Source organism: Ornithorhynchus anatinus, chromosome 16, assembly GCF_004115215.2.
Source record: "Ornithorhynchus anatinus isolate Pmale09 chromosome 16, mOrnAna1.pri.v4, whole genome shotgun sequence".
NCBI lineage: Eukaryota > Metazoa > Chordata > Mammalia > Monotremata > Ornithorhynchidae > Ornithorhynchus > Ornithorhynchus anatinus.
In genome coordinates this window covers 46,265,629-46,278,102 of record NC_041743.1, presented here as the reverse complement: position 1 = coordinate 46,278,102, position 12,474 = coordinate 46,265,629, and the positions used below count along the sequence as shown (strand labels likewise).

The 12,474-nt window shown below is 60.1% G+C and overlaps 1 protein-coding gene across 1 annotated transcript; it reads left to right on the top strand.

The window, feature by feature from the left end:
• Positions 1-2,308: 2,308 nt before the first annotated feature.
• EDN2 (endothelin 2) lies at positions 2,309-5,596 on the top strand. The gene is made up of 4 exons (XM_029080456.1): positions 2,309-2,434; positions 3,034-3,178; positions 3,366-3,485; positions 4,497-5,596. The coding sequence occupies exons 1-4, from the start codon at positions 2,365-2,367 to the stop codon at positions 4,582-4,584; spliced, it is 423 nt and encodes a 140-aa protein (XP_028936289.1). The 5' UTR covers positions 2,309-2,364; the 3' UTR covers positions 4,585-5,596.
• The last annotated feature ends 6,878 nt before the right edge of the window (positions 5,597-12,474 follow it).

Here is a 12,474-nt window from a genome sequence, read left to right as displayed (position 1 = left end):
AATAATATCTGTTGAATTTAAATGCTTATTCAATGCCAAACACTGTACTAGGCTCTGGGGTAGACCTAAGACTATCAGGCCCCAAGTGCCAACTATATTATATTACACCAAGTGGAGGCATTCAAAAAATGAGAAGCCCTGCAGGCTCGTGGAAAAACCATGAAAGCCAGAGGACCTGAGTTCTAATCCCAGCACTGCTATGAGATCCCAGACAAGTCGCTCAACTTCTCTGGGCCTTAGGTTCCTCATCTGTAAAATCGGGATTCAATACCTCCTACATATGATAATTATGTCCGACCTAATTACCTCATATCTTCTCTAGAGCTTAGTAAAGTGCTCAACACCCAGTATTTAACAAATACCACAATTATCTTTAATAAAAAGGTGCCACTACTGTACAATCCCCTCATCAATCAATTAATCAATCAGTGGTATTTGTTGAGTGCTTACTGGGTGCAGACCACTGCAGTAAGAGCTTGGGAGAACAGAGTGGGTAGACACATTCCTTGTCCACAAGTTGCTTCCGGTCTAGAGGGAAGTTCTCAGACGTCTCCCCTGGTCTTCCCCCACCTCCTACTCATCCTTCACTTGATCACCCGAGCCACCTCTGGCAGGGGGAAAATGCGGGAGGTCTGGGGATCTGGGCTGATGCCCAACACACCCCTGGCCCAGAACCGAACTGAACCAAGAACTCGGCACCCTCAGGGGTGGGTTCTGATCTCAGTCAACATTTGGGAAAGGGTAGGATTGGGGCTGAGATGAAGGACTGAGTCTCTCCCGGCCCTAAGGAGATTCACAGTTTTCTCCAGGAGATTGAAATCCGTGGGCTTCAGCTGCCCGGGCCCAGGGAGCTGGAGGAAGATGAAATCAGGGAGGAGAAGGAGAAAAACAAGGAAAAGGAGGAGGAGGAGAACAAGGGAGAGGAGGGGCAAAAAAAGAGAAAAAGAGAAGGGACAGTGGGGGGCATCTAAAGCTCCCGCTGCTGGAATATTCCCACTATGGGCACCCTGCAGCCTCCCTTGTGAAAGCGGGACTCTAATGCAAAATGACTTAGGCCCTTAAAGAGAGTGGGACATGGACATTGGCCCTGCTAACATGAGTCTTCTGGTCAATTTAATCTCGCCTCCCTGCCAGACCCATGGTTGCCTGAGGACGGGACTGTGTCCATCCTGCCTTCCCCTGGATCCATGCCTGTCCATCCCACCTCTCCCCAGACCCATGGCTGACAGGGACAGGACCGAGTCCATCCCATCCCCTTGCCGGACCCTCGGCTCCCTAAGGACAGGACAGTGTCCATCCCGTCTCCCCCCAGACCTGCCGCTCCACAAGGACAGAGCCATGCCCATCCGGTCTCCTTGCCGGACCCGAGGCTGCCCAAGGACACGACCAGGTCCATCACATCTCCCCCCGAACCATGGCTGCTCACGGACAGGACCATGTCTTTCCCGTCTCCCACCAAACACATGGCTGACTGAGCAGGAATGTGTCCACTCTGTGTCACTCTAGTCAGGGCCAGATTCACTGCCTTTGATCATCAAGCGTGTCTGTATATTGCGTACCTGTGCATGGGTGTCCCTGTCTGTAGCCGTGTCCTGCTTCTGTGAGTCCACCTTCACGTGCTGGGGGACAAACAGCATGGCCTAGTGGCAAGAGCACGGGCTTGGGAGTCAGAGGGCGTGGCAGAGAGGTCATGGGTTCCAATTCCAGCTTCGCCACTTGTCTGCTGTATGACCTTGGGCAAGTCTCTTAACTTCTCTGTGCCTCAGTTACCTCATCTGTAAAATGGGGATGGAGACTGTAAGCCCCAGGAGGGACAACCTGATTACTCTGCATCTACCCCAGTGCTTCAAACAGTGCTTGGCACATAGTGAGCGCTTAACAAATACCATAATTCTTATTATGTCATAATCACACTCATGTTCTCCCAAACTGTGTGCGTGCGCACACACATACATTTCTCCCAAGAAGAGGGATCAGGAAAGGGAAGCAAGACAAACAGCCTGGCCCCCTGGCCGGCCTGAGCTCAGTCCCCCTGCCCAGCCCGAACCCGGCCCCCTGCCCAGCCCGAGGCGGGCCCCCTCACAAGCGGCAGCCAAGCCGGCCTTCCGCGGCCTCTCCGTGCCCGCTCCCTCGTGGGGCACCGGAGAGGGTGCCAAGCCCTGGGCCCGGCGGGGTGGGCGGGGAACTGGCAGGGCGCTGGGACGGGGCGGGGCCGGGTGCGGTGCGGTGCGGGGGGCGGAGCTGCGGCTCCCTGTCTGGCCCGGCACGGCGGGGGCGGAGCCCCGACCCTCGGCCTTAAGAGGAGGCCGGCGGCCCCGACACCGGCACAGACCTTCCTGCCGCCGCCCGGGACCGGCGGCCACCATGGTCCGCCTGCGGCTGCTCCGGGACCGCTGCTCCGCCGCCCTCGCCCTGCTCTTCGTCCTGCAAGAAGGTGAGGTCCGGCCCCGGGCTCCCGGACCCCGGGTCCCAGCCCCGACCCTCGGACCCAGGGGCGGGAGGGCGGACGGCCCCTGCCCGCGCCTCGCCGGCCCCTTCGGTCCCCCGACCTCCCGGCCTCTCGGCCTCCCCCTCCCCAAGCTTCCCGGCCCCCGGCCAAGCCTCCTCCCCGCCTCTCCTCTGGGATGGAGCGGGGGCGATGGGGCGTTGGGTCAAGTCGTTCCCCCCGCCTCCGCCGCAGCCGTGCCCGCGGGACCTGGCACCGCACGGCTGGTTGACATCCCTGGTGGGCGGGACGCCGCAGGGTCGCGGCGGAGCTGGCGCTGACAGCCCCGGGCTCCTCCATCCCCCGGAGACCCCCCGCCCGGCTGGCCCGAAGCCACTGGGGCCCCCCTCCTTCCCCCGGTGCCCCCTGCCCGACCAGGGGCGCGGGGGCGGGGAGCTACATCCCATTTCCCGGCTCCGGCGGGGCGGCGGCGGCTTCCCCCGCGGCGTGAACTCTCAGGTTCCGCCGGTGCCAGAGCCGTGAGTGCGGGGCGCGGGGTCGCTGCGGGCGGAGTGGACGCTGATGGTGGGTCCGCCTGTCCCGCACAGCGAGGACCCTCCCCTCCCCCAAGCCTGGCCTGCCGGCGGCGGGCGGCCAGCACGTGCGGACCAGGAGATGCTCCTGCCACAGCTTCCTGGACAAGGAGTGCGTCTACTTCTGCCACCTGGACATCATCTGGGTCAACACGCCGGGGTGAGGAGGCGGGGGCGGCGGCGGGCCGCAGGCAGGAGGGCCGGAGAGCTTGGCCGGGCTGGGGGGGGGGGGGAGCGGCTTGGCCGGGCCGGGGGGAGGGTCGCCCCCGGCCCGGCGCAATCCTGCGGCGCGGAGCCGGGGCTGACGGCTCCCTATCTCCCGGTCTCCCCGTCCCGGACCCGAGCAGCCTCATTCCGCCCTACGGCCTGGGAAAGCGGCCGACGCGCAACCGCAGATCGCCGGACAGGTGCGCGTGCGCCGCCTCCCGGGACCGCACCTGCAACACGTTCTGCCGGGCCTCGCCGCGGTACGACCCGCCGACACCCCCTCCCCATCGCCCCCAGCGCGCCTGGGACCAGGAGCCCCCTTCCTCCTCCCCCTTACCTTAACCCTCCCCCTGAGGGGGATCAGGGCTGGGGGCTTACCGGGAGGCAGGGTCATCGGACAGAGACCCGTGGAGGAGCTGCCCGTGCTGGGTCCCTGGGGAGAGAGTCAGGGATGGAGAGGGAAGAGTCAGGGGTGTCGGAGGCTCCGTGCTGGGTCACCTGGGTGAAGTCATAGATGGAGAGGGAAGAGTCGGAGTTGTTGGTTGGTCCGTGTTGAGTCACTGGGGGAAAGAGAGATGGGGAGAGAGAGAGGAGTCAGGGGTGTTGGATGGCCCGTGCCGGGTCACGGGGGGAGAGTCAGGGAGGGAGAAGAGGGAATCGGAAGGGTTGGTCGATAGCGGGTCACTGGAGGAGTGGTTGACGATGCAGAAGGGAAAGTCAGGGGTGCTGGTCGGACCATGCTGCGTCACTGTGGGAGTCGGGGATAGAGGTGAGAGAGTGAGAGGTGTTGGATGATCCGTGCTAGGTTACTGGCTCAGGGAAGAGGAGAAGGGGGAATCAGAGAGGTTGGTCCAATGGTTGGTTCACCCCGGGGGCAAGAGTCGGGACTGTTGGATGGTCCAGATTGGGTCACTGAGGGAGCGTCAGAGATGGAAAAGGTGGAGTCAGGGGTGTTGGATGGCCCGTGCTGGGTCACGAGGAGAAGAGTCAGTGATGTAGAAAGATGCAGGTGGGGGTCCAGCATACAGTCCCTTCCAGCATCCTGCTGTCCCTGTTGGAAACAGAATCCTGGGTTGGAAGAGTGGTAGAATGGGCTGGGGTCTTGGGCTCTCACCACGTGGATGGGGTGGGGCCGAGCGACTCCTTTTGATCGCGTGTGGTTGTTGGGGCGGGGACCCCAACCCGCCTTTGTCCTGGGTTGTGGAGGGGCCCCTGAGGCCTCTGGACAAGGACTGAGTCTCTCTCTCTCTCTCTCTCTGCCTGGTTTACAGGGACATCGCCTGGAGGAGCGGTCTGGCCCCGGCAGGACCCCCGCGCCCGGCCCCCAGCCGGCCCCTGCCCTGGCGGAGGAAGCGCTGAGAGGGTCCCACTGCCTTCAGAAGAAACCGGCACAGAGGCCCCATGGGTCCGAGCGAGGGGAGAGGTGGCCCCCAGGCGGACCTGGTGAGGCCGGACCAGGCACTGAGATGGTGGCACTATTACCCCTGAGCCCTGACCACCGTGTGTCCAGTGCTGGTCTGGGCTGAGCTCTGGTGGACACGTGGATGCAGAAGGGGTGGAGGAACAGTTGAAAGGACGGACTGTTGGTCCCCTTGTCTCGTGGTAGGCCGGTGACAGCCCCTCGCCAGGCCCCAGAGGAGATGGCTTGGGCCTGAGGTGGCCTCACAGGGGAACAGTGGCGGAGGGGCACAGGCCTTGAAGGGCTACAGCGGCAGAGAGGGACCGGCCTCAGAGGGCTACAGCAGCAGAAGGGGACCGGCCTAAGAGGGCTACAGCCGTGGAGAGGGCCCAGCTTTGGAGGAAGGGGAAGCCAGCATCTCGGATGCGAAGAACAAGAACCGCTTCAGAACTTGCTATTAACCTCCCATGGCCCCTGTCTCCTTCCCCGTTTCCAGACTTAGGGAAGGCTGGAGGAGATGCTAGGCTCAGACTAAGGCCCAGGACAGACCCAGCAGGCAGCAGACCTTCCTCCCTTCCCCCACCCCCCACCTGCCCCCACAGGGTCCCTCTGTCCATCTGAAGCAGTGGGTCTGTCTGGGGCAGGGGATGGGGCACTGCCTTGGACCGATATTTATTTGTAACGTTTTTGTCTTTTGCATCCTGTAGCACTTTCCCTGCAAAGGCCGATTTATAATAAACGTGAAAACTTCACTCCCCCTCGTCCGACAAGCAAAGGGACATATGGGGGGCTTTGGGAGCAGAGGGAGAAGAGCCTGGGGCTCAGACACACTGACCAGCGTCAAGCCCCACTTTGGCCTATTTATTTTCCCATCGAGAGTCAGGAGCCAATGGATGGTCCATGCTAGGTCACTGGAGGAGACCCAAAGATGGAGAGGGCAAGTCAGGAGTTGTTGGATGGTCCATGCTGAATCAGTGGGGAGAATCGGGGATGGAGAGGAGAGAGTCAGTGGTGTTAGATGGTCCGTGGTAGGCCACTGGGGAGGAGCAAGGATGGAGAGGGAAGAGTCAGGGGTTTAGGATGGTCCAGCCTGGGTCACTGGAGGAGAGTCACCATCCCCTCATTCACCATGAGGGTGAATGGCCAGGAGCACTCTTTGAAGAGGAGAGACACCATGGCTGCTTGTAGTCTATCCATTCCAGAAAACACACACACACCCGAGCGCACACACATTTGCAAACACACACACACACACGTATGCACAGGCGCGCGCGCACGCACCCAACGCCCGCGAGGGCCAGCCCTGGCCCTGCCTCTTTTCTGGCCTCCGCCCCAGCCTGGCAGCGCTCAGCGGTGAGAAGGAGCCGCCGCCAACTCTCATGCTCCCCAGCCTCCCCAGCGAAAGCGGAATCGTGCTAATTAACGTGGCACGTGTGCTCCCTGGGGCTGCGGGAAGGAGGCGGGGGCGGGAGACCAGCGTTGGGGGTCGGAGGAGGGAAGCGAGGTCTGGGACCTGGAGAGTGGGAAATCAGGGCCAGGAACGGGGAGGAGGAGCAAAGATCGGGCCCAGACACAATCATGCTCCCCGAATCTCCTAAGCACAAGCGAGCCCCCTCCCTGCTTCATCTCCCTTGAAAAGGCAACCCCCCCCGAGTCTCCCCTCTCCAACCCAGATTCTCCCCCTAGTGACCCAACATGGCCCATCCCACACTCCTGACTCTCCTCTCTCCAACATGCAATCAATCGTATTCACTGAATGCTTACTGAGTGCAGAGCACTGAATTAAGCGCTTGGGAGCATACAACATAGCAAAGTTGGCAGACACGTTCCCTGCCTACAGCGAGCTTACAATGTGGAGGGGGAGACAGGCATTAATATAAATAAATAAATTACGGCTACGTACATAAGTGCTATGGGACCGAGAGAGAGGCGAATAAAGGGTGAAAATCTAAGTGCGAGGGTAAAACAGAAGGGAGTGGGGGAAGAGGAAATGAGGGCTTTCCATCCCTAAAACTCTCCCAGTGACCTCGCACAGAAGCTCCATCAGTGGTTCCTCTTTGAGCCTTGCTGCATTCTCCAGGGGACTCACCACCCACCCACTGGACTTTTGCACTACCTTCGGGGCACAGGACCAACTACAAAGTCGCACTTCCCGAAGCCAGCATCAGTTCCCCTACTTCATACGGAATCCAGACTGAGCCATTCCTCTCTCTGGCCTTCCTCCTGCTTCCGCTATTTGAAAATATGTGGGCACCGTCTTCCCTACTAGCCTTCGAGGGCCGGGGGCCATGTCTTTCACTCCCCTCACATTCTCTCAATAACTACAATGATACAGTGCTCAGGGACATAATAAAAACGATGGACGGATGGGTTGGTGGACCGATTGGTGGATGGATTGGTGAATGGTTGCTGAGTTTGGAGAAGGGACTCAAAAGCAGGTTGAGGATCCAATGAGTGGGTATCGTGAGAGGGGCACTTGGCCCTGCAGCTGGACCCAGGCCACCTTGCACAGATCACCTTCCTGAGCATCCCTCTATCCACAACTCTTCTCCTCAAAACCCTCTACTGCTTTCCTGTGTCTCGAAGCATCAAAACGAAACTCCTCACAATCAGTTTCAAGGCTCTCGGCCATCTGGTCCCACGTTGCCTATCTGTTCTCTTTATTCACTATTCTCCAACTTCCTGTCTTTGTTGCTCCCAAGCCAACCTTCTTAGCTAGACTTTGCTCTTGACTCTCCTGCCTCTGTCCCCCCTCATGCCATTCCCCTGGCTCAGAATTCCCTTCCTCCTTCCCTCCCTCCCTAGACTCCTCTCCATATTCAAAGCCCTTGTAGAAGCAGCATGGTTTAGTGGAAAGAGCAAGGGCCTGGGAGTCAGAGGTCCTGGATTCGAATCCCCGATCCATCACTTGCCTGCTGTGTAACCTTGGGCAAGTCATTTCACTTCTCTGTGCCTCAGTTTTCTCATCCGTAAAATACCTGTTCTCCCTCCTACTTGGACTTTGAATCCCATGTGGAACAGGGCCTGCATCCAATCTGATTAACTCTTGTCTACTCCGGCCCCTAGGATGAAGTATAACACATAGTAAGTACTTAATGATGATGGTATTTGTTAAGGACTTACTATGTGCCAGGCACTATACTAAGCGCTGGGGTGGATATAAGAAGATTAACAAATATCATAAAAAATCACCTCCTCCAACAAGCTTTCTCCAATTATTTGGTCTGTGCTGGGGCAGTGGGGGAAAATTAGGAATGGAGAGGGGAGAGTCAGGTTTGGGGTTTTTTTTATGGTATTAAGCACTTACTATGCTCCAGGCACTGTTCTAAGCATTGGGGTAGATACAAGTTAATCAGGTTGGACACAGTCTCTGTCCCACATGGGGCTCGTAGTCATAGTTTTAATCTCCATTAATCTCCAACCGAAGCACAGAGAAGTGAAGTGAACTGCCCAAGGTCACAGAGCAGACAAGTGGCAGAGCTGAGATTAGAGCCCAGGTCTTTTTAACTCCCAGGCCTGTGCTCTATCCACTAGATCATGCTGGCTCAGGATGAACTAACAATGAAGAAATGGCACTAAAATTGAGAACATCCCCACAAACAGGCATTGCTGCAATTAACTACACACGTACAAAACAGACACTGCTAGAATTGAATACCCGGTACACAACAGGGACCACTACAGGGAAGTGCATGTCTATGCACCAAACAACTCTACAGTTTAAATACACACCTATACAACCGGTACCGCTACAATCGCCCAAGTGCTAAGGATGGCTGTTGGGTAGGCAGACCCTGAGTGCTGGGAATGAATCGGGAAAGGCTGCCGAGAAGAGGTGGGAGAAAACCCATTCCTTCATATTCGGCCTTCCCAGGCCTTTGGCTCTGGCCTTTCCACCGACTTTCTTGCTGGTCCTGGCCCATCCTGGCCTTGCCTGCCCTGGCCCGGCTCAGGACGCGCCCTCCCCACCCCCACCCCCATGCCCTCCTTGGCACCGTGGACGTTAACGAGAAACCGGGCAGTAATCGGGAAGTGCTGACAGCCCCGGGCCAGGCGGCCGAAAGGGGCAGAGAACCCCCAAAGGAGCTGCGCCAGGCCAAGGGCTGCTTCCTCCCTCGCTCTCTACCTCCTTCCCCCCTGCCCCGCCCGACCCCTTCCCCCTCCCCAGTCTGGATCCATTGAGGGAGGGGCAGGGCCGGGGGCAGCGTCGGGGAGGGAGGGAGGGAGGGAAGGCCATTTCAACTGTTCACCCGCACGACTCCAACTGGCTCCCATTTCCGAAGCCCCTCCTCCCCCACCACCCTTCTTGCCCTCTTCCCTACCGCCCGCCCTAGGCTCCTCCAAGAGCGGAGGACGGCCAGCGTCCTCGGACACAGAATTAAGTTCGTTGTGGCCAGGGATCGTGTCTTCCAACTCTTGTTATATTGTACGTTCCCAAGCGCTTAGTACAGTGGTCTACACACAGTACGCGCTCAACAAAAACCACTGATTGCTTGATTTCGTGTCCGACTCCTGTCCCTTTTGGAGAAAACAGCACGACGCCTTCCCCCTCGACCCCAAGTGATCCTCACCTCCAGGCCGGACGGCTATATCCTCCAGCGCATCTTCTCCTTCTCTTCGTTTCTGCCTCCGGGCGGAGAGAACCTTTCCCGGCTTCCAACCTTTCTCCCCGACCGAAAAATTCTTTTCCCCGCCGTCTCCCTGAGATTTTCTGTTCCCCTCCCTCTCGAAGGGCCTCCCTCCTCCCCGTAAAATCCGCACACACACATAAAAGCGGCACCCCGTGACCTCGCGGCGTCCGTATTGGACTCTGAATGACCTGAAGAAGAGGCCTTCCGTTCGGAAGGGACGCGGCCGACGGGGAGACCGCCCGCGCTCCGAAAAGGTCGGCGGGGCCTACGGGCGCCGCCTGGGTCCCCGGCAGGTTGGCTCCCTGTCCGGGAGTCGAGCAAAGCGTCTCTGTGGGCTCCGCCTCTCCCACACCCATCCTACAAACGGGGAAACTGAGGCTGAACCAGGGCTCCTCCGTCCCATACGTCTCGACGGGCGGACAACAACGTTGGAGGGTCCGGGGAAACCTCTAGCCCACTGCCGAGTGGGTAGCACCAGTAGCAGACCCCCTGGACCTCACCCACTGGCCAGCGATCGTTGAGCGCGACACCCAGAGTGGCCTAGGGAGAGCAGAGCGTTCTTTTCCACTTCCTTGCGAAAATCAGGAGGGAAACCCTCAAAAAAACAACAGCAGCAACACTAACCCCAGCCCAGTAGTCCCTCTGCGTAACTCGGCAGAGGCCGGGAACGCAGCGGGAGCCCCAGGACAGGGTCGGGTGACCCTGGACCGCCATTGGGGACTGCGCAGCCTCGCCGGTTTCCACCTCGGAGGAGGTGCGGGGGTCCCCGAGATGGTCTTGGAGAACTCATTCACTCCCATGATTTCAACTACCAACTCTTTGAAGACGTGTGTGTGTGTGTGTGTGTGTGAGCGCGAGCGCGCGCGCATGCATACAGGTGTGCGTATGCACATGTCTGTGTGCACGCCCTTGCCTGGGAGAGTGAGCCGGCGGCGGCGGGCGAGCGCTTGGAGGAGGGAGGGTCCTCGATGCGTCCCCGCGGCCCGGCCTGGCCTTATCGGGTGGGTTAACGGGCGGCTGGGCGCGACTTCCCCGGGGCCCGTGGGGATCGGGGCGCGTCCACACGGGACGGTGAAGGGGCCCTTGGACTCGGGGGGAAGACGAGGGTTCCGGCCGGAAGCCGCCCTGGGCAGAAAGGGTGCCCCAAATCAGCATCGCCTTCCATCCCCCGCCACACCCACAGAGTCACACTCATCCAGGAGTGCGAGCTCATAGTGACACTGTGGGGCAGGGGACCCTGACACCCAGCTTCTCCCCGCCGGGACCTGCGACCCCGGAACGAGTCTGGACTTTCCTGCAGCCCCGGGCCCGGCCCCTCCGCCCGGGAGTCGAACAAAGCGTCTCTGTGGGCTCCGCCTCGCCCAAGCCCATCCCACAAACGGGGAAACTGCGGCTGAAACCAGCCCTCCTCCGTCCCATACGTCTCGACGGGCGGACAGCAACTTTGGAGCGTCCGGGGAAACCTCTACTCCACTACCGAGTCGGCTCAGGAAGGGGGAGTAAGAGAAGCAATAAACCGAGCCCAGGTGATCCTCCCAGGTGGTCCTCTCAGTTGAGCTACTCTTGGGGCCAAATTAACAAGCCCCTGTTCCAGCTTCGGTTTCACCGAAGGCTAAGGACACTGACAGGGTCGCTCTAGTGCCGAATAAATGCTGAACGAGCCTGAGAGGCGCCTGGTGGTCAAGCGGCCACCGCGGTGGGGTCATGTCACATGTAGCCTCCCTCCCAGTAGATTGGCAGCGCCTCGAGGGTAGGACGGGCTCTCCTCCTCCTTCCCCGACCTTCCCTTAGCATCCTCTATGTGTGTGTGTGTGTGTGTGTGCGCGCGTCCTGTCCCCTCAACAAACTGGTAACGCCTCGAGGACAGAAACCGTGTCTCCTTCCCGTCCCTCCCCCAGCGCCCAGCACAGTGAGTGTATGTGTGTGTTGTTTTCCCCCACCCCTTTAACTCCCCCTTTAGTGTCCCCCCCCCCCACACACACACACACTCCACATTCCTGAACTAATTATCCGCTTGGGACCCTGCCAGCTCCGGGCCGCAATACAAGTAGCTGCACGGCAGCCCCCCACCCTCCCCGCCTCCAGCCCCTTCCCCGCCACTCCTCCCCCCTACGATCCGGCGCCGTGAGGCACCTGCGCTGATCCCGCTCCGATAACCTCCCGGATCCCCCAGCCCCGCGACCCCGACCGCGGACACCCGGCCCGGCCCGGCCCCCGTCTCTACCGGAACAATGGATCGAACCCGGTCCCGGCTCCCCGGGGCCCGCCCCTCGGACCCTCCGGCCCCCGCACGCCTCCAAGATCTGGGGCCGTGGGGTCGGACCTTGGGCAGGGGGCTTTAGCCTCGGCTCTCCAGTGCGGGTAAACTCAACCCGGGGCCCCCGCGGACCCCGCGGGCCTCTCAGCCGCCCGCCCGCACATCGCCCGCACATCGCCCGCCCGCAGAGCCGCCGCTCGGGGAACGCAGTGGGGAGCGGGACGCGGGAAGGCGAAGGGCGCCAGGGGAGAACACCCTGGGACCCCTCCCCTCGGCCCCCGCCCCACCTCTCCCCGCGGGGTTGTTTATTGATTCGGATTTTTGGCTCCCGCTCGTCCCGAGATTGCGAAACGGGCGCGGAGCCAGCGCTGCGGGGCCAGGTGCCCATCAGAGCTCGCTGCCCCCCAGACCCCGACGTGCCGGCTCCCCAGCCCCTCCACACCCCCCCCTCCACCCCTCCTGCCCGCCCAGCCCCTGGACCTGAGTGGGGATGGGGGGGTGGGGAACCCGCTTCCTCCCATTTGGAAAACGCGCCCTCACCTTTCCTTACCTGTACTCCCTTCTCGCCTTCCATCCTTTCCTTCACAGAGGCTGCGGACATTGTTTTCATTAACTTCATCTCAGACACATTCGCACCCACACACAGATACACAGGTACACACATGCACAATACACACACGGGCAGAGACACGCACACACAAATACACACCCACACACTCGCAAAGAACCAAAGAACGAAAGACACGAAGCCCCATAGGAGAGCTGGAAGGCAGGAAGGAAGGAAGGCTGGAAGACCTGGGTGACAATAGCCCGTGGTCCCTAAGGAGACAGGAGCCGTCCCTAATGGGAGTTCGGTTGAATTATCCCAGGAAGTCTTCCTGGAGGTGGATATTTGGTAGGGTTTTGGTGGGATGGGTGGAGAGTGCTCGGTTGAGGAGGAGAAGGATGGTGGAAGGCATACG

Bases quoted from the DNA above. Each gene is read 5' to 3' on its own strand.
- EDN2 (XM_029080456.1), top strand. From the start codon at position 2,365: ATGGTCCGCCTGCGGCTGCTCCGGGACCGCTGCTCCGCCGCCCTCGCC. The intron at 2,435-3,033 runs GTGAGGTCCGGC...TGTCCCGCACAG, and splicing joins GCTCTTCGTCCTGCAAGAAG to CGAGGACCCTCCCCTCCCCC. The intron at 3,179-3,365 runs GTGAGGAGGCGG...GGACCCGAGCAG, and splicing joins ATCTGGGTCAACACGCCGGG to CCTCATTCCGCCCTACGGCC.